Below are 21059 nucleotides of genomic sequence, written 5' to 3'. Positions count from 1 at the left end.
GTTGGGAAGTGTTTGTTTGGGAACGGGAGGAGAAAGTTATGTGGGAGTCATCTCCCACCTCCACAGATGGCGATTCTGGTGAAGAAAAAAACCCTCTTTGCAGCTGTGGGGAGATGGGAGCACTGTTCCCAGCTTGGCTTGGGGAGCCCTGACCACATCGCTCGCCTGCAGACACCTTGCCCTGGGTGCTGCCTCTTGTCCTGTCATCCTTTTCCATGGAGGTGTGATGAGGGCCAGGGGCCATATTCTGCAGCCTGTAGCTCCAGCACTGTGGGACCCAGCACCATGGGGCCCAGCACCGTAGGGCCGAGCACCATAGGGCCCAGCACTGTGGAACCCAGCTCCATAGGGCCCAGCTTTGTAGGGCCCAGCTTTGTAGGGCCCAGCTTAGTAGGGCCCAGCTCTTCAGGGCCCAGCTTTGTAAGCCTCAGCTTTGTAGGGCCTAGCTCTGTAGGGCCCAGCTTTGTAGGGCCTAGCTCTGTAGGGCCCAGCATTATAAGGCCCAGCACCATAGGGCCCAGCACCATAGGGCCCAGCACCTTGGCCTTTTGGCCAGCTGTGGGTGGGCAGCTGACAAGTAGGGAGATCGCATGGGGTGAGACAAATGCCCCAGGAGGCTCAGGGCTCACGTCGTGCTGCCTTTAGGTTTTCTCCATGTTACCCCATTAGGGTGTGGGTGTGGGACCCAGTCGGGGTGGGTGGTGTCGGGTGGGTGCAGTGGGCGCAGATGCAGTCCAGGCCCTGGTTCCCCTTCCCGCTGCTTTTGATTTGCATGTGTGCAAATAGGATGAGTCGCCGGGCTAGAAAAGTATAAATAAAATATATAAAAATAAATAAAAATTAAAATAAAAAGGAACCGAGGACAATAACACATTCAGGAAAAGAAAAAAAAAAAAAAAAAAAAAAAAGGAAGAGAAAAGGGGGAAAAGGGTGGAGGAAGAGAAAAGAAAAAGAAAGAAAAAAAAGAGGAAAGGAACAAAAAAAAAGTGCGTTTCTGTCCTGCTCCCCCCGGCCCCCCCCGGGGCCCGCCCCCGGCCCGCCCCGCTCCGCCCCCCCCGCGCCCGGGGCCGCCCGCAGGAGGCAGCGGGGCCGCGGCACGGCCGCTGCCAGGTAGGGCCCGGGGCCGGGGGGGATTTTGGGGGGGTGATCGTGGGGTCGTGGTCCCGGGGGGAGCCGCGTTTGGGGCCGGGGAGGGGCGGGGAGAAGTGCCTGGGGTACTTTTTGGGGGCGCGCAGGGGGATGCGCGGCGCGCGGGGATGCTGCAGGGGGGTTTTGGGGTACGGGGGGGGGGTCCCTGGTGTCCTCCAGCCTCTCCCCGTTCCCTACAGAAACTCCTGGCACCCTGACTCCTTGCTGCCTCCGCTTCCACGAGCCGCCTGTCCCGTGGGGCTTGGCTGCAGGCATCGCATCCTTGGGGGGCTGAGAGTGGGACCCCACTCGTGGCACCCCACAGCGAGTGGGGGTACGGGCACAGCCTCCCCAAAGTGACCACCCCAGCACACACTTTGGGGTGCTCAGCTCTCCGGGACGCCTGGATCCCACTGCCAAGTGGGGCTGGACCGTGGTCGGGTCGCTGAGGTCCATATGGCAGAGGCTGGGTGCTCGGAGCACCCAAGTACTTTGGGCAGGCGTGGGGTGGTGGCAGCAGGAGGTGGAACGGCTGCAAGAGCAACTCCAGTGGGCTCGAGGCGCGATGGTCACCTCCCCAAGGGTGTTCCTACACGGGGCTGTCTCCGGTGCCCCCGTTCAGGACACGCAGACAACCCTCAGCGCACAGCTGTGGGACATGGCACCACCGGGATGCATTTCCTTTGTCCGCTGGCTAACCCAGGAATCAAACGCGAAGCTCCGAGCGAAAGGTTGAGCATCCAAAAATCCATCACGCACAGCAGCGCAGGGACTGCGGAGCAGGGCAGGGCGGGGGGCAGCCCCGGGGGAAATGCCAGCGTCCGCCTGCGCGCCCGTTTCGCAGATGTCCCAGTTCCTCGCGTTCCAGTCGGGATGGGCTTGGCGGAAAAAATCTGATCTCTTCCCCGAAACGGCCACGCAGAGGGGGGAGCCCGTGCCCTCAGCTCCGTGATTGATTAGCTGTCGCTTTGGCTGTAATACTTCAGAAGTAAAAACATCGGCCAGAACGACGGCCTGGGGGGTGAGCGGCTCGCTGCCTGAGAGCTTGTGGTTGAAGGGCGATTGGGTGGCGGATAAATTAAAATAATCCTGAAACCGGAATACGAAAGTGAGTGAGCCTGGTGCTGTGCTCACGGGGGCCCTCCCGTTCCCTGCTCTGAGAGTTTCCAAGTTATTTGTGAACAGAAAGAGCAGCGACAAGCCCCACAGCTGGGGGAACCCGGGCCGTGCCCTGCTGCTTCGGTCATGGAGGTACAGATCCCCCTGGCACGTCGCGGTGCCGGGGATGCTCCTAGCTCACAGCACCTCTTTGTGGCTCTGGGTCCAAAGCAAAGGGAGCGGCCAGCCCCCAGGGACGAGGGGCAGGGACTCGCCCTGCACACCACCCGATTTTGGCACCGGGAGCAGCGAGGTGCAGGTTTCGGTCGGTCCCGAAGAACACAGTGAGCCTGGCTGGGGCGCGGGAGCAAAAAGTCCCAGCTCCAACTTTTCGCACGCGGCCGTCTCCGAGACAAAGCGCCGGGGAGGAACCAGATGCAGAGAGCTCCTTCTTAATCCGTATTTATTTTAGGCCTCGGTGGAATTAATGTTTCCAGAGTCTGCAAGTCCTACGCATCTGAGGTTTCACATGAAAACGGAGCTGGACCAAGTTATTACGATAATGCGCTGCCAAAATGAAGGGTTGCTGGAGTCAGAAATGTGAAACACGGGGTGGCTCCGGTCTTCTGAATGAGCTTGGTTTAAATCTATAATTTCAGCCCATTCCTCTGTTGAACAGGAGCCTCAGCACCACCGAGGGGAGCGGCAGCGTGAGCTGGGACAAAAATCCCAGCGCAGAGCCCCGACTGCTGCCCCCCTGCCCGTCCGTCCCCTGCTGTCCCCATCAGCCTGCAGAGGGGTTTCCAGTGACCGGGGTCCTGTGCAGCTGCAGAGAGGGTTTTAAGACTGCTCTGGGTTTAAGCACCCCGAAGCTGATGGGCTGTGCTGATGGAGGGAACCTTTATCAGCACCAGGCAGAACAGAGCCCAGCTCCACAGCTCGCTTTGGGCAACCACAAGTGTTTTTTTTTTTTTTTTGAGCTTTCTCAGTCTGGGGTTAGGAAGTGTTATTTATGTATCGCTGCGGGTTTGTCCAGTTCCACAAACGCAGAGTTTTCATCTCTGACTAAGCCCCGAGGGGAGCGGATGCAGCAGGGCACCCTCCCTTGCCTTCCTCCGCCACCAAATCCGGGGACACCAAATCTTAGCCAAGCCGAGGACAACCCCGCTGGGTGGCTACCAGCTTCTCTGACCCCATGGATGGCCACACCTGGTAACGGGGCAGTGAAGGACAACGGGTCCCTGGCCAAGGAGAAGGAAATCAGCAGCTTGGGCAGGGCCAGAAGCCTCCAAACTGGGGGGACCGAGGCAAAAAGAGGAAACAGGAGAAATGAGAAACTTCCGAATTTCTTTGCCTTCTGGCTTCGGAGCGCTTTGGATCCGTGTTTTCAGGTGGTTTTCTCTTTTTGGGGTTACCTGGCTCTGGGAAAGGAGGCCATAGGTTCAAGGATCGTGATAAAACCATGAGAACCGACCAAAGCCTTCCTGAGACCATAGCTGGAGCGAGCTGAAGGTCAGCTCACAGAGGTTATCAGAACAGGGGATGGACGTGATCGCTTTCCCCTGCCGGTGAGCCACAGAAGAGGGGGAGCCGGGACATCTGATCCTCCCTGTCTCGTCCTGAGCCGTCCCTAATGGAGGTGCTGGCAGGGAGCTCGCTGCAGTTATTAAACAGCTTAATCAAATCGGGGTATCCGCACCTTCTGTGCGCTGGGGGACAGGGTGCCTGGGGTGGCCGCTTGAGTGCCACCAGACTTGGAGAGCTGCACGGGTACGCTGGAAGCCATTGGGATGTTCAATAAGTGGTGCTGGGCGAATTATTTGGCTGCCGGCGTTCCTGCAGGCGTGCCCATCGCTGTTTCTGGTGTGAGCCCCTCCAAGAGGAGGCACGGGGACCTTTTCAAGCCACCTCCTGGCCCCTGGGGCTTCAGGTGGCTTGCACTGGAACCCTGCTTTCTCACCCTTTGTACAAACCTTGGTAATTATACCATCAAGCAAGGCAAGCCGGGCCTTCAGACTGATTTATTTTAGTGCCATGGAGTTTTTGGATGGAGTTCTGAGTGGTCGCTGAGCTCCCTGCCACAGCATCCAGCACCCCGGGGCTGCAGTGGGCCCGGCAGGGACAGGGAGGGACTGAGGCGTGTTTTGGGGACGTCTGGTTCCTGTCATCCATGGGAGCAGCCGACACAGGCTTGAAGACCTTCGCCAGTCCCACGGGGATTGAATCTGGCAGAAAACGTGGGTCTGAGGCGTGTGATTGCAATGAGGAAACGCTATGAACGAAAGTTTCCTGCTAGGTCTTTTGAAAAAAAAAAGCCCAGTTCTGTGTTACTTTAAAACCGGTGCCGCGCAGAAATGTGTTTCTTTCCCCGTCCTTCTGCTCTGTACGGTGAGCATAACAACAAACCCCCGCGAACACGCTTGAAAAAAGATGTGCGAGTGTAACCAAACCAGAGGAATCCGCCCCAAAATCCTTGCAGGAAGCACTCAACAGCGTGCTCCGAAGCTCGCTTGGAGCCCTGGGCACAGCAGCCGGCTGCGTGGCGCGCCGACGGTGGCGGCGTGGGAAGGACGGCGCTTGGCAGCCTCCGGGGCTCGTCCCGCGGTTCTCGAGTGCAAATTAACCCGTCCGTGCCTCGGGGAGAGCTCGCAAGGCCGTGCTGCTTCCGTTTCTGCACGTTTCCTGGCGGTTTGGCTTCCTGCAGAGGCAGAGCTCTGCTTTTCTTGAAGCTGTGGCTGGTAGCAGCCCGCTTTGCCAGCCCCGCTCCAGGCATCCTCTGTCCCGGCCCGTTGGCATCCCGGGTGTGCACGTGGATGAGGCTCTGCCTTGAAAAGCACCAAGTTTGGGCAACTTCAGTGCAAAAGCTGACTTTATTTCTCTGTCGCCAGCCTGGGGGTGTCAGCAATTCAGCAAAACCCTACAGAAGCCCCAGGGTTGTGGGATGTGCACTGTCACGAGCAGGCAAAACCACGCCGTGTCCACCCTGGGGGCTGGCTCCCCACCCCAAATGAGGCTGGCACCGGTACCCCCGATGCAAAAAGGTGCCTTAATTTGTCTGGCCCCAGCAGGACGGGGCTGTGCCCCTGCCTCCCTGTAGTCACCACTCGCCCCGTCCTGCTCCGGTCAGCAGCGCCGGGGCTGCAGCAGGACTGATGGCACCGCCGAGCCCACTGCGGCTGCTAATCAAGAGGCTGCCTTTTAATTGTGGCATCTGCTTGCGCTTCCGCGCGCGGCGCCGAGCAGAATAACTAATGCCTTCAGCCTGCGGAGAGCCAGCCCGGGGCGCAGCCTGCAGCATCAGGTACAACAGGAGGTGTTTCGTTAATAATTGACCTTTTTCTGCATTATTTTGCCCGGTAAGGGGGACACGCCGGTGGTCTTTGTGGAGCAGACGAACGCGCCGTGAAAAGCGGCTCATTTGATGCAGCAGGCTCGGGCTGTCCTCAGGAAGGTCACGGCGTGATCGATGCGCCGTGCTGCTGGAGAATGAAGCCCTCTTTTGTGCTCCTTGTCGTGAACTTGTGTTTGCTTTTTCCAGCAAGGTCACCGGTCAGCTGACAACTTTCCAACAACTGGAGCCGCGCGGCTGCGGCACGGCGCGCTCAGCCCCTGCCCGCAGCGCGGGGACGGACCCCGGGGAGGGCGGCACGAGCAGGTAACGGGACACGCCGCCGTGCTGGCAGACGTTCCCCTTCTGCAACAAGGTGCGAACGCCGCTTGCTTGCTGCAGTGCAGGAGAAAACGCCAAGCAGAGCTGAAAAAAAAAATAATAATATACGTTGTGTTGTGGCTAATGAGGCTGTGTTAACGCGCCGCGCAGCGGGGGTGAGTTATCTGCTTGCTGTAGTCGCAGGGTTAAGTGTTGCTCGTTTCAAACCAGCAGCAAGATGCTCACAGCGGATGAAATCCGTGTCTGTTCGTCTCTGCGGCTCGGTTAATTTGCTCTGTAAATCTTGCAGGCTGTGGTGCTGCTCTCGTCTCTGCTGGCGTGCGGGAGGGGCTGAACGGCGAGGGAGGGGTGCAGGGGAAGGAAGGGTTAAACGTGGCTGCAAAGGGGCAGCATCAGGCACAGAGCCACTGCGAGCCATGAGATGCCTTCGGTCAGTACTGCTGCCTTCTTGATTTCCCTTTTTGTGTGTATATTTGTGCTGCCTTGAGAAAGGGAACGCCGCTCAAACCCGGGCTGGCCGTCCCCGCTGCCTTTCTGCCCGCTAAAGCTGAATTTCAGCGCTGCAGCATGCGTGATGCTGCCTGCCCGGAGAGCAAAGCAGTGTCCTTCAGGGGAGAGCCAGCAAAACCCAAAACCTGGCCCAGGCTCAGCGTAGCAGGACGGAGACTTACTAGAAAGTGCTTCCTCGAGTCTTGGCCAGCTCCTCCAGACTGGTGGCAGTGAGGACGAGCGCTCCCAGAGCCAAGGGGGTGAGAAGAGAGGGTGAGGACACCGCTGTGCACGAGGACACGTCCATGCACGAGGACACCACCGTGCACGGGGACATTGCCATGCACCAGAACAGGCACCGAGTGCCCCAGGGGGGTCAGGGCGCTGCTGCTGCTGCTCCAGGACGGCTCAGGGGGGACGCGGGAGCACCAGCGAGGCTGCCAGGGGTGCTCCACGTCCTGTTCCGAGGCGATTTTGGAGTAGATCGGTCAAAAGAGAAAAGTCGTAGCAGCAATTTGGACTGCAGAGTTGGGACCCAGCCAGTTCATAAAGGAACCAATTAGGTGTAATTATCTAGATATTAAGAAGCATCCTATTGCCTGGCTTTTTTCCTTCCCCCTCCCTCTAAGTAAACGACCTAGAGGAGTGAAATGTGGCTGGTTGGACTGTAGCTGGGGTTCCTAATTGCTCCGTAATTGACTGCAATCAGAAAACTTATAAAACAAACATTCGAGGAAGAGATTAGCGCTCGTTTTGGCGCCTGCTATTTATTGGCAGGAGCCAGAAGACGTTGCCTTTCACAGCGAAGGCGCTGTTAATTTGGGAACACACCAGGCGTCTGTTGGTCTGTGCGGTGCTGGCTCCACGGGGCAGGAGGTGCTGGCCCCGGAGGTGTTCCCGAGAGCTCTGGTGCTCTCCTTGCCTTGGGGACCCTCCGAGCTTCCCATCTGGGCTATCAACTGACCGTGAGCTTGTCTGGCGTAAGGACAGAGGCGATGGTTCCTCTGACAGGTTCTCCTCTCTCCAAGCATCCATCCCGCGCTAACAATGCGGTGACGGCGTTTTCCCGGCTGGTCGCTGTCGTAGTTAAAAGCTCATTAAAACACGTTGAGTGAAAAAGTCATTTTGGTGCTTCCAGTGGAGAATAACAGCAGCAGCTCTGTACTCTGTGTACCGTACCCATTTACCTCGCCGTTTCCATCAGGAGCTACAAAAGGAGCTACAAAATGCAAAAATGACCGTGGAAGAAAAAGAGAATGGGGAAGACGCAGGCTGGAGAAGGCCAGCGAGGCAGAAAATGATTTCAGACCCCGTGAGTTTGATCAGAGAGCTCTGAAACGAGCAGCCCCAGCGACCTTCCCAGCTGCCTGGCCGGCCTGGTGCGGGCTGGGGGCTGTGTGGCCCTGCCCTGCCATACCCCGGGGCTCATGGATGTGCTTGGACAAGAAGCCTTCCAGCTGCTGGGTGACCATCGCTGGCCTGGAACCGTGTTAAATAAAATCTCCAACAGAAAAACTCACTTGTTGCCCTGTAGCAGGAATAAAGGCAGATCTCCACCTGAGGATCCTCCCTGATGGGAACGTAATTTGTGTTTCAGTGCAACGTGGTGAGGTCTCATGGCCTTTTTTTTTTTTGAATTTTGTTTTAACATTATTTTTAAATCTTTGGTTGTTAAGCATTTCTTTTTAAGATGACAACCCAGTCACTTCTGTGTGTAGTTTCTATCCCATGCTATTTTCAGAGGAGATGATATTTTATGTAGGGTATCTGTCGCAGACTACATTCAGCTTACAGCAATCAGCGAAGAGTCCCTGTGCCACCTCTCAAACCCAACCGAAATTCTCCTAAACACCTCTCCATTCTCTTTCACAGCGAAAACCACCCGTAATGCGGGGATATTTCATCAGAAGGAGCTCCCTGGGATGTGGCTGTGAGTGGTTCCCGCTGGCGAAGGAGCTATTGATTCGCGCACGCTTGGAAGTGCTGAGCAGGCACAGCCGGGCTGCAGAGCACAGGAAGCGAGGGGGGTCCTGTGAAGAAGTGGAAGGCTTTAAGGATGGATTAAGTTCAGATGATGGGGCTTTTTTACATTAAAATGATTTGTTTCTTTTTTTTTTCAAGGGCGAACCAGCTCATCTGCCGCAGCTTGTCAGAGGATGGGGCACTGACAGCCTGACCAGACCACACCATGGAGAAGACAGATGGTACGGCTGTCACGGGGAGTTTGTTTCCTCGTTTGTTTCTTGACAAACCCACACCAAAAAAAGAAAAAAAAAAAAAAAAAGAAAAGAAAAGCCCGGAAGTAATTTTCTTACCAGAAATACCGTAGATTAACTGTTTTCTGTAGATGCACACTAGGGCCAGGAGTATCAAAGCAGGGCTTGTCGTGGTCATTTCCCTCCTGCTCTGAACACTTAATTCTTGTTATTTTTGACCTACCAGCTTTCCAAAATTCAATCTTTTTTCTTTTCCCCGTGGTTATTTCAGCGACCAGCCAGCCGCCCCAGCCCGACGGGGACGGGCAGCAGCCCCGAAGCCTCCCTTACTCCGTGGAGACACCGTACGGCTTCCACCTGGACCTGGACTTCCTGAAGTACGTGGACGACATCGAGAAGGGGAACACCATCAGGAGGGTCCACATCCACCGCAAAGCCAAGCAGCCGAAATTCAGCACGCTGCCCCGAAACTTCAGCCTACCCGAGAATGGCTCCCGCGGGTACGCGGCCGCTGCCGGCCCGGGCTGGCTGACCACCTCATGCCGCGCACAGCGCAAGGCATCGCTGGGGGCAGAGGAGACCCCACGGCCCCCCGTGCCCGGCGAGGAGCCCAGCTACCGGAGGAAAGCCCTCCTGGCTGAGACACGGCGGCACGCAGAGCTGGTGCGCCAGGAGGATGAGCTCCAGGGGCGGCCGCAGCTGCTGCGAGCCTCCAGCATGCCCGCGGCGCTGCCACCCGGCCAGCACCCAGCTGGGGACGGGTATGGGACGTGTCCCCTCCGGTCACCCTCCCAGCCTGGTGATGATGAGAGCTGCCCAGACAGCAAGTTTGGTCCCGCGCTGCGTTCACCCAATGGCATCACCTCCAGCCTGCCCCAGGACTCGTCCTCGCAGCAGCAGGAGCAGCCGGGGAAAGGCAGCCCCGTGCGGGAGGGCTGGCACGGCGATGTCCCCAAGGAGAGGGCACCCGCACAGCCCCCGTGGCAGGGCCAGCACGCCGCCGTGCAGCAGCTGCAGGTGGTGGTGGAGAGCAGGGCTGAGGAGGGTGATGCTGCCGATGCGGTGTCAGCCTCGCCGGGTGCCCCCCGGCTCGCAGAGGGAAGCACGAGCCCTGGGAGAGTGGAGGGAAGCGTGAGTGAAATCACCCCAAATGTGCCAAAGAAAGATGCCCGCACTCAAGGGGAGGAGGAGCGGGGAGGAGAGGCAGGAGAGCCTGGTGGGATCGCTGCTCTGAAGCAGCACATTGCCACGCTGGAGGAGCAGCTGAGCAAGAAGAAAGAGGAGCTGGAGCAGATCAGAGCGGTGTTGGAGCAGCAGGATCATGAGATCAAGGAGAAGGAGAAGAGCATCAGGTTACTGGCCAGCTCCAAAGCCCAGCTGGAGGAGCAGCTGTGCCGGGAGAACGCGCAAGCAGCCTCGGCACCATCTGGCCAGCGCAGCAGCACGCTGCAGTACTACGATGCTGCGGTGAACACCGAGCCCTCACACGTGAACGGCTCCAAGGAAGCCCACGACAAGGGTGTGAACGTAAACATCCCGCTCTCCACCAAATCCATAGGCTGTGGTGTGCACAGAGTGGACAACGTGAACTCACCGGCCGGGGAGGTGAGCGCTCAGGGAGAGCAGGGGTGGGCAGGTGGTGGCACGGAGGGAGCTGGACATTTTGCTGAGCTCACAGAGACCGAAGCTGAGCTGGAGCCTGGCCTTCACGCCCCGTGCTTAACTGAGCTGAAGATTGACGAGCACCTCAGCGATGACAACCAAAACCAGAGAAATAACTACGATACCCAGGGTCTCGCTGCTCATGCAGCGACTGCAGCAAGCTATCGAGCAACAAAAACTGACTCAAACACAGGCAAAACCAAGGCAGGCTTCGATGAAGACAAACCTGAAGATGGGATGGAAGATGACGGTCACCCTGACCACAGAGATTTCCCTGCTGTTGACCCCATAGGCCAATACGTAAAGAAAATCCAGGAGCTGCTGCAGGAGCAGTGGATGTGTTTGGAGCACGGCTACCCCGAGCTAGCAAGCGCTATCAAACAGCCAGCCTCCAAGCTCAGCTCCATCCAGAACCAATTAGTTAATTCCTTAAACTCGTTGCTGTCTGCCTACTCTACGCAGAGGCCAGCAGATAAGGAGAATTCGAACACGCACTATCAACAGTTGGGTAAATAACATTGGCATGGGTTTCAACGTGTCCGGGCTGAATCTCTCCCCATTTTAATGGAGCGTCAGGCAGGGGCAATGCAGTGGAGCTCAGAGGTGTGACTGGTGGCCAAGAGATCAGAAATAGCCCCTCCTAAAAATGTGTGCTTGAGGAAGGCGAATCTCCGCACTTCATAAGCCACGCGACCTTAAAATAAATAAATTAAAAAGGAAACAAAAGCAAGTAAAAGCTGTGGCTCAGTCATACACAGGATCACTTCCAGAAGTGGCCATCCTTGTGGCTGTCCCACCAAATAACCCCGCTTGCCATTTCTCTCAATTGGACACCTCAATTTGCAAGCGTGCAGGGATCAGATGCTCTGGGGTAAATCAGGAGTTCACCAGAACCAGAACCAGTTCAAGCTAACAGCAGCTGGGCTGGGAACAGACCTGTCCCAGTCACACAGCTGCTCAGATAGAATAATTTTAGCTTATATGAAGCTGAGAAGCCAAAACTGAAGGCTCCCTGTTCACTGTCCGAAGGACCTCACAAATAGCTGTGACCTGCAATAGCAATATGTAGTGAGACGATTCAAACTCCGATGGAAGGACTCATCCATATAGTATTATAGGCGGGGCTGTAACATAAATATTGGGAAAAATATATATATTACAAGAGTAAAGCCTACTTATATTCGCAGAACACATATATAATTCCCAGTCACTTCCTATTCCCAGCCACCTGAAGAGGTTTGAGACCTGTGTTTTTAAGGTGTCAGGGCAGGTTCAGGTTGTGGCCAGATGCATCAGCTTTTTTGCCAGGTGTAAAAGGAACCTTGTAAGATGAAGTACTAAGATGCTTATGGTTACGATTTGTAGTTTGTTGCTACAGGTTGGGAATAATCACTGATAATTATGGCACATCTGCTTAATTAATCTGTTATTTTGTATTTTGCTAGAAATCTCTCCAACCACAAGTCTTAAATCTATCATGAAAAAGAAAGGTTATGGTTTCCATGCAGGAGGCAATGGGACCAAAAAGAATCTTCAGTTTGTTGGGGTAAATGGTGGGTAAGCATCCGCTGAGAAGATAAAACTGCCTTTTAACATGTAACGTCCTCTGTATCGCTGAAGAAGTCATTCTTTTTCTCCTCTTTTCCTCTCCAAACCTCTTGATTAAAAGGCCATTTGAAATGGAGCCTCTTTTCTCCCTTCTTTAACCTGATAACCTGTAAGTAACCCTGTAGAAAAGACCGGGACCTTGGTGTTTTCAGGGCACTGAGAGACTTCTCTGGGGACTGAAACTCTGCACACCAATCTTCTGGGGCTTCATCCAAAACCCAGCTGGGTCCATGGGACGATGCCCACTAACTTGGGTGGGTTTGGAGGAGGTCTGCATTGCCTGGGTGGGCACGCTGCCACTAACCTACCCCTGCACCCCAGCAACGGCCAACAAAAGTTGGTTCTGGGAGAGAGAAAAAACGATTTCAGTAAACGAGCAATTGTCCTGGGGTGAAGGAGGTCTGTATTTTAGTTGTGCTCCAATAAGCAGTTAGTTCCCTGTGGATCCAGTACCGAATTTGCTTTGGCCTTTGAGCTAACTGGAGCCAGCAACACGTGCTGTAGATGCGGCTCTGATTGCAGCACGGGCACCTCTTCTACCAAGAAACCCTTGTGCTGGCATTGGAGAGGGCGGAAATTTCACTTTCCCTTCCCTGAGCACACAGCTGTGCGTGCAGGTTTAAATGCTGGTTGCTGCTCACAGGCACTTCCCCACCCAGTTTCCAGCTCTGTGATTGCTGCTCTTGGTTTCATCAGGTTTCACTCACTCTTGTTGAGTCGAGCTTCTACAAACAGTCACTGACATGGGTACAATGGGTAGTAAGTAGGGGAATCCTGATGAGTTTGAGAGGTTTTAGGATCCATCAGAGTTAAATGTTCTGTCTCATGGAATTGCTGTGATACTTTTGGACAACCACGTGAGAGGTGTCTCTAGCAGGGCTACCTGAAAGGTGGACTCAAGTCCCTGCTGGAGGAGCAAGCATGGTTTTTGCCTAGTGGTCTTCAAGTTTTCCACCCCTAAACGTTCCACCTGCCCATATTTATTGTGGTGGGTGGGTGACACGAAGCCCTTGCCTGGCCATGCTGGGGCTGCTGTGGTGGCCATCCCTTCAAACCAACCGGGCAGTCCCTGAAGTAACCTTGCCTGCTGCTAATTAACTGCTTCTGTTGTGCTCCTGCTGCCTTAAGAAGACAAAAAGACTAACCCCAGGTCTGGCTGTGGCTCTAACCTTCTAGCTTGTGTATCACGCCGGGCTTCACCCAAGGCCCATTGGAGTCAGGGGGTGTCTTCAATGAGTCTTGGTCAGGCCCTGTGGTTGCTGATGGGAGAGGAGTGAGTAACATGTGGTGTCCTCAAATAGCTACGAAACGACTTCCAGCGAGGACACGAGTTGCAAAGACAGCCCATCGGAGGGGGATGCGGAGAGCGAGACAGAGAGGAGAGCTGGCGGTTTGGAGCCCACACAGGAGGAAGGTGGAGGAGAAAGTGAGGGGGCTTCATCGGGGCCCTCCTTGCAGGAGAGACATGAAGATGATGACCGGCAGGAGCCTGAGGCAGAAGCAACGCCTGGTGCTGAGCACAAGGCTGACAGGTAACCAGAAAGCCAAGAGTGAGCGTGCTTTCCATGGCATTTCGAAACCCCCAGGAGGTGCGGCGCTTTGTTTGGTCACTCCAGGAGGGCCGGGGATGGTGCTTCATGTCCTCAGTGGAAAGGCAGTTGTTGGCTTCTGGAGACATGGGAAAAGCCTTTCAAAGAGCTAAATATTTTCTGAGTTACTACACAATCTAGTGGGGATTGATTCAGGCCCAACAGTTGATTGTGGAAAAGGCGGAGTGAGTCATATTTGGTGAGAATTAGCTCATTTCTCCCTCCTCAAGTAAACTTTCTAAGTCAAGTGCTTTGCAGATTCAGGAATAAAATTTCTTTTTCCAGCTTAAGGATTCTTGTAAAAGATGAAGTTTGTACAGATATGAGACTCTGGACTTGAAGACTTTAAAAAGTGCTTGGCTTTGTATCTGAAATCTGATTCAGGTCAATGGGACACGCTGTGTCCCTAAAGCTAAGTGTTTAAATACGCGTTTAAAGCATTCTAACCTAAAGCAAGCATCATCCTTCCCACTTCAATGCCACTTGCAAGTTCTGCTTCATGTTGGGCTTACAAAAGTATTTTCCCTCTAGATGCAAACCCTCGGAAGATTTCCTTGCCGACTGCCAGCTGCTCAGCCAGCACCTCTCAGAAATAAGGACCACAAGCGACAAGCATCTGGTACAGATATTTTTCGATCAAATTTCAAATGCAGTTCCCACTCTGTGTTATGTTTAATGGATAAGATTCTCCTAACGGTGCATTGCAGGCTGTGCCCTACCATGGACAGCTTGGTCAGGAGATGGGACAGGACAACTCCGAGTTGGTTTAGAATAGCCAAAAAGAAAGGGGAAAAAAAAAAAGAAAAAAAAAAAAAAGAAGATGAAGATGAAAGGTTTCTCTGATTACTCATTCATGTTACCACAGGAAATTCCTTTCCCCCTTAAGTTATAACAGCAATCACAAAACCACAAGCTGAATACTGGCTGGAGGATGCCAGAGCACAGGACAAAGTGGTGCAGGAGCCGGGGCAGCGGCAGGTTTGCAGGATGGCAACAACCCCTCTGCCCTGCTGGGAAGGGATTTTTAGCACCATCCTTCTAAATCCACCCAGAGCACCATTTTCTCCCCCATTTTTCTCCATCTGGACAGGAAGCAATTTGCTCAGCCCTTCTGAGAAGCGATGGCACAGGCTGTACACACAGTTACAGGGAGACTCCCTGTGACTAATTGGTTCCAGTGGCTGCTCATTAAGCTTTAACATATTTTGGACTTTATTTTTTAAGGGTGGTTCTCTCACGAGGTGCTTTGCTGTATCAGGCGGAGAAGGAGTGTCCATGGTCCGTGCCATGTGGGGTGCAGGCCCCAAACTGTGGCCTGTCTGCTCCTGGGGCAGGACAGGGCTAGTGGGCACCGGGGACTTGAGGTGGTGGAGCAATTTTGGGGCATTTTATTGCTTTTATTTTGATAAAAGGAATGAATTTAAGAGCTAGGCTGGGTGAGGGATGGGTGCTTCACCATACAGTCAGCACGTGAGACACCAGGGCAGGCGGGGAGCGGGTTTTGGCTCCCCCAAAGCCCAGGGGTAAGGTGACGGTGGCGTTTGCAGCGGCAGGTCCTCAGCACCGTCTGCCAGGAGTGGTTCCGGGTGTCGAGTCGCAAGTCCTCCAGCCCCGAGGCGGTCGCAGCCTACCTGCAGGCGCTGGGGGCCATCCAGCCGCAGCTCCTGGAGGTGGTGGTCAACCTGGCCGACAGGAACGGCAACACGGCTCTTCACTACAGCGTCTCCCACTCCAACTTCCCGATTGCAAAGCTCCTGCTGGACACAGGTAGGAGCAGCGGTGCTGCTGCTTGTTGGGTATGGGTGTGGAGGACATTTTGGGTTGCTCTCAGCAATGGGGCAAGGTCCCACCGGTCTGACTGTGGTGGGCAGAGCCAGGTAGCATGGCAAATGGTGAATGAGGTCCCAGGACCTCACGGGGAGTCCAGTCAGGAGCAAAGGGAGGTGGGCTGGGGACCAACTACAACCTGCATGCCCTGGAGCCTTCCAGCAGACAAGCTTGGGGCCATGGTCCATGCAGGAGATGTGCTTGAGCAGGAGATCAGCACCCTCTGGCATAGCTTATGGATGTGTGTGAGGGTCCCAGCTGAGGCCCATCAAGCACATTAAGGCTCATTAGTGTTGAGGGCTTTGGAAATGGCTCAGGGTTGCTGTGGGCAAGGGGTACGGATGGGATGGGGCACTGCTCGGTCCCTCCAGGGGCTCCCCCAGCATCTTGTAGCAGCCAGTGCCATGCTGTGGCTTGGAGCTGGGGGCTCAGACCCGAGTGTAACAAACCCCACAGCACCGCAGGAAAATTGCATTTTAAACTATTGAACTTTCAGCTCGCATTGCAAAGAAAGAGACTTTCAGCTGAGAGTGTACTGGGGGAAAAAAAAATGCACGCGCTTTCAGAAAGAATAGAGACACTTTGGCCTCTTTTCATGGGCAAGACAATCCGTTAAATGTTAGGGAAATGGCAGATTATCATACACATCTATGTGCCCATTGTTGTCACAGGCTTGCTGGCTTGTTGTCACAGGAGCTTGCCCTGACCCAAAACACGGGGAGCAGCGTGCTTCTGGAGAGCATGTGCCAGCGGGATCCTTGTAACTGGAAACAGGCCCCTCGATTTGAAAAAAAAAATAATAAAGTGCTTGAGAACAGCACGAGAAAGGACTCAGTAAAAACTGCATTTTGCTGTGAAATTCATCCATATCTTCACTGATTAGCTGTGGAGATATCCGGTGGTCAGGCTGCCAGCATAAGAGCCTTTCCTGGAAATTAAACAGATTAAAAACTGGGACTGAAATCCTAGAGTATAAAACACTCTAGGATTTTTGGTGCCGAGAAGCTCAGCACAGAGTGCTCCTCGCTGGGACACTCAGTGGCAATGCACGTGATGGCGCTGAGCTCCCAAATCCCCTGTGGACGTGCCAGCCACCAGGACGGAGCCTGGAAAACGCTTCCAGAGCTCCTCCGAGCTGACATTGCTAAACCCCAGCGATGAACAAAGCGTGGCAAGATGAGGTGTGCAGTGCCCTTACGTGACCTTCACCTTTCTGCTGCTCCCACCCTCGAGGAGGTAAAACAAACAGCTCCACACCTGGTGGGTGCCCAGGGCAGAAATTAATCCCCTATCATTTTTGTTTTAGGCTATAACTCGGTCATCAAAGTTAATTGAGTTGACCTCAGGAATTATAATTAAATGTAGCAACATACATACAGGTCGTTTATTGCTGTGCTCACAAGACCCTTAATGAATGGATATGCAATGCAGATAAGGCTCAATCCTGTATAACTATGGAAATTTCTGCTGACTGAGCTTTGGTTCTCGGTCAGATCCTTCCCCCTCAGCTCAGGCAGCACTGCTGGCCTTTCGGCCACCTTCCTCTTGACGCCACACATCGTGTGTCTCCCTTTTGCTCTCCCTTCCCTCTGCTCCCTCCTCTGGGTGGTTCCTGGTGGGGCTGAACCCTGCCCGTCCCCGCTGTGCCCCCCACCAGGGGTCTGCCGCCTGGACCTGCCGAACCGAGCGGGCTACACGGCCGTGATGCTCACCCCGCTGGCGGCCGCCGAGACAGGCGAGGACATGGCCGTGGTGATGAGGCTGCTGAAGGAGGGGGACGTCAACGTGCGAGCCGCTCAGGTGCGTGGGGTGCGGGGGGGTCTGCAGGGCTCACGTGGTTGGCAGAAATGTTCCCAAACCGAAGCCGGCCGAGCTCCTGCTCATTGTTTATGACCACAACGGCCAAATTCCTGTTGTTCCCACAGTCGGTCAGGCTGGAAGGAGAGCCAGGAGGTTTGGCCGGAGGAAGCGGCTCTGGGAGATGTTTGCTGAGGGTTTGGTGAAATCTGAGCGGGTGGGCAGCGCAGGGGGCGGGTGTGGCATGAATTCAGCCTGTGGCTGAGCAAAACACAGTGGTGAGGGAATAAATCCTGTCACCATTGTGTCCCCAGGCACATCTCCAGGGGGTGTAATTCCAGTGGCTTGTAGTGAATGAGCCACAGGCTGAGGCTCAGAGGTAGATGTTGGGTAGGAGTTGCTGTTTTCCCAAAATTACGAAAGCAACCCCAGCTAAATTGCAGAGTGGCCACCCCACAGCTCCATGTGAAGAGCTGGATAAATGTTAAGAAACAACAACAAAAAAAAAAAAGGCTGTAAATTTTGCAAGCGGGGAGGAGTGGTTCAGGGTGGCCCTCAGGTATGGGAGCTGGGCCCGCTTCACTGGCAGGCGGCCATTTTGTTGCAGAGTCACACCTTTGGGTCTCAGCAGTGGCAGTGCCTTCATCCAGCTCTGCCTTCAAACAGCCCTAAAAGTTAGTGCAGGGCTAAGGTGAAGTGTCCAGTGGGGTGAGGGGGACCCGTGGCTGGGACAAGCTGGGAGCTGGGTGACATTTTGCTGCTGCTAAGAGCCTCTGTGCGGCCGTGCTGCTAACAAGTAGATAGATGTCTGTTGCCAGTACCTCCTGACAGGCCCCAGTGTTATTTAATAGTAGAATGCAATAATATACAATAATGGGCAATAATAACAACAATATGTAACAACACATGGTATGCAAAAAGAATATGCATGATTATAATATAAACACAATAGGCAGTACGCAATAACATGCACTAGTATATACGCAACAAGAATGTGGTTTATACTAATATATATGTGGTAATAGCAGGCGATATTACTATATATGAAGTAGATATTACTATATATGCATTGTTATAACACCCGTGTGAGCGGGCAGGCACTAGGTGTGCGGTGCTGAGCTGCGGGTGCGTTCGCAGGGAGGCCAGACCGCCCTCATGCTGGGGGTGAGCCACGAGCGGGAGGACATGGTGCGGGCGCTGCTGTCCTGCCAGGCCGACGTCAACCTGCAGGACGAGCAGGGCACCACGGCGCTGATGGTGGCTTGCCGGCAGGGCAACGCTGACATGGTCAGGCTGCTGCTGGCCCAGCCCGGCTGCCAGCTCACGCTGACGGACAAGGTGAGGCGCGCGCGGCGTGGTGCGGTCCCCTCAGAACAGCCCCAGGGCTGCACCTCGTGGGATGATTGTTTTGTCCGGGCTGATTGATTTTGGCCGGGGTTAATTGATTTTGGGTGGGCTGCAGCCACACGGGTTGGCTGTCTGTGTGCCGACCCCGTCCCTCCCGCAGGACGGAGAATCGGCGCTGTCCCTCGCCCAGCGGAGCGCCCACGGGGACATCGCTGCGCTGCTGCTTCGTGCCCAGCATGGCCCCAGCACCTCTGCCTGACACCGAGTGAGGAAGAGGAGGCTGAGATGGAGTGGGATGGAGAGGCTCGGCCTCACAGCACCAAGGATCTAGCGGCATGCCGGGGTTGATGGCACTGGTGACCTGCAGCCATGCCTGGAGCCTAATGCTCCTCATTAACCTGCTTCTGTAGCCTTAGCCATGCCTGTTGCCACAAGTGGCTCAAATGGTGGTTTGGAGAGTTCAGTTTCCAGATTGCCTTGTGTTAACGCTCACCGTGCTCTGCTCCGGCGGCCGAATCGAAGGAGAAAAGCCCGTTAGACAAAAAACACTTAGTTGTGGTAGCCTTAGGCGGCGGCTGGCCTTTTAATCAAGCACTTACCTGTATCGCATTTAACTTGTAAGTTTGTGTCCTAATATTTATTATTAGCTCTTCCCTGTGTAGAAGGTGGCAGTGATTAGTCAGTGTAGGTAACAACAAACACAAGCTGGATGGATTACGGGAGACACAAAATCCTATTCGTGTTTGCTTATGCGGGCCCGATGTAAGAATTAAAAATTAATGCTGTAGGAAAATATTTGAGTACAGCAGACCCAAACACACAGACATTGTTTTGCCTGGATTCGTAATAACCATATGGCTCTAATTTTTTTCTAATTAAGCTTGAGCCGACAGGGAAACGTCACCCGTCGGCATGTGCAGAGCCCGGGCGCAGTGTGAGGAGCAGCAATCCCGGCCAGGTCCCTGCTGGCATCGCCCAGCAGCTGCGTGGGGTGACACGGTGACAAGTGGGCACGGTGCCGTGCTTCCCCTCACTGTGGCCTCAGCCCAGGAGGTAGGGAAAGATGGAGGGGTCTGGTCCCCTCCATCCAGCAGGTCAGCACCCGCTGGATGCTCCCTGTAGGGCCTGGATGCTGTCACTGTCCCCTAGCTGACAGCTTGCACTATGGCACCGTGAAGGTGGATCTCCTCTGCTGAAATCAAATCTGCTTTCAGCTGACATCTGGTGTCTGCTCCATTCTCACTGCTTCTATCATTTTTTTTAAGCAGAGGTGCTCGCCACGCAGAATGTCCATTTGCCTTTTTTTTACCCCGTCCCCAGTGGAGTTACCTCCTTCTTGTATGAATAAACCCGAGTTAAACTTCCACCTGTGGTTGCTCCTGTACCTGCTACCCTCAGGGCAGCACTCGCCGGGCGTGAAGCAGAAGGGATGGACAGACGTACAGGCAGACCTCCAAAAGCAAAAGGGGCAAGAAGGGAGCCCCTGGCACGCTGCACATACACACGCTTCATTAAATCTCTCACTTTTTAGTGTCTTCAAGCACAGACAAGTTTTTTGTTTTTTTTTTTTTTCTTTTACCTTTTTCATCTACCCTATTTACTTTCCTGGGTGCTGAGCACCCACTGCCCCTCCGTGCATCTTCACCACTGGTCCCAGCCGCAAACAAAAATCCGCAATCCCCATTTTGTGACCATTTCCACCCAGTTTTCCCTGTGGCTCTGGTGCCGAGGGTGTGGGAGGGATTCGGTGCTGACCCCACTGCCCCCCAGCGGGAGCTGAACTTCCTGGCTCCAGTGAGGAACGTGGGAGAGCCTCTGTGGAGGACTGGGGTTGCTTCAAGAAGAGCTGCCCGCCTGCGGGACCCCTCGGGATGCCAAGCTCACCCCCGCACAATTTGGGGACAGAACACCCAATTCGAGGCGTGCTGCATGGCTCTACGCCAAGGACACGCAGCGGCTGCAGCCCTTCCCCTGCCTCCCCTCTTCCCTCGCGTTTCTGTCCCCGCAGCCCGGGCTGCTCAACGCGCGCAGCCCCCGGATGTTTATTTTCATTCCTCGGCCTCATATTTCCTCCTTTCCCCTCAAACTTTCTCCCCGGGGGATTTCTCAGCCTGCGAGACGCTCCCAGGGCGGGAGCAGCCCAGGTGCTACGTAAAATAAGGCAAAAGTCATAAAAGCAGCGTGGGACCCAGGGGAGGGGTGGGGGGGGCCTGGAGCAGCTCCCAGTTGGAAAATCATCCCCAGCATCTCAATGTCATGAAGCCAGCCCAAATTTCTATATTTTGATAGCGTGGTGGAAATCGAACTAAATATAGCCGAGCAAAAACACATCCCCAGCACGAGCTCTGAGCAGTACAAATGGAGACAATTAAGTCACAGCAAGGAAAGAAATTAATCTAATGATCTTCGCAGGCTCACCATCGAGGAGCTGATTAGCTCCAAAGGGGAAGAATGGTGAGAAACTCAGCTGCACGTGCTTTTTCCACTCCCCTTACGGTCATTTCGAGCGTGTCCCTTCCCTCGGTGGCACGCAGGGGAGCCGGGAACCCGATGGCCCCATCTGGAGCATCTCCACGGCCGTGGGAACCGCGTCGCTCCTCAGTGTCGCAGTAGGGATGAAAACGGGCC

The 21059-nt window shown here is 54.7% G+C and overlaps 1 protein-coding gene across 4 annotated transcripts; it reads left to right on the top strand.

The window, feature by feature from the left end:
• The first annotated feature begins 1002 nt into the window (after positions 1–1002).
• Positions 1003–19795, top strand: KANK4 (KN motif and ankyrin repeat domains 4). Of its 4 annotated transcripts, none has more exons than XM_027462729.3 (11): positions 1017–1110; positions 5765–5881; positions 8507–8589; positions 8873–10771; positions 11709–11820; positions 13173–13403; positions 13992–14079; positions 15008–15227; positions 16945–17087; positions 18222–18422; positions 18592–19795. In XM_027462729.3, the coding sequence occupies exons 3-11, from the start codon at positions 8574–8576 to the stop codon at positions 18688–18690; spliced, it is 3009 nt and encodes a 1002-aa protein (XP_027318530.3). In that variant the 5' UTR covers positions 1017–1110; positions 5765–5881; positions 8507–8573; the 3' UTR covers positions 18691–19795. The 4 variants fall into 4 exon arrangements, with proteins under 4 accessions (XP_027318534.3, XP_038039157.2, XP_027318530.3 ...); XM_027462732.3 differs by having other exon boundaries at positions 5765–5930; XM_027462733.3 differs by lacking the exon at positions 5765–5881 and having other exon boundaries at positions 1003–1110.
• The last annotated feature ends 1264 nt before the right edge of the window (positions 19796–21059 follow it).

The sequence above is a fragment of the Anas platyrhynchos genome, chromosome 8 (genome assembly GCF_047663525.1).
Source record: "Anas platyrhynchos isolate ZD024472 breed Pekin duck chromosome 8, IASCAAS_PekinDuck_T2T, whole genome shotgun sequence".
NCBI classification, from domain to species: domain Eukaryota; kingdom Metazoa; phylum Chordata; class Aves; order Anseriformes; family Anatidae; genus Anas; species Anas platyrhynchos.
This window is presented reverse-complemented; position numbering and strand designations above follow the sequence as displayed.

Coding starts and splice junctions, on each gene's coding strand:
- KANK4 (XM_027462733.3), top strand. Junction 13,404..13,991: donor GCTGAGCACAAGGCTGACAG/GTAACCAGAAAG, acceptor TTTTCCCTCTAG/ATGCAAACCCTCGGAAGATT. Junction 15,228..16,944: donor AAAGCTCCTGCTGGACACAG/GTAGGAGCAGCG, acceptor GCCCCCCACCAG/GGGTCTGCCGCCTGGACCTG.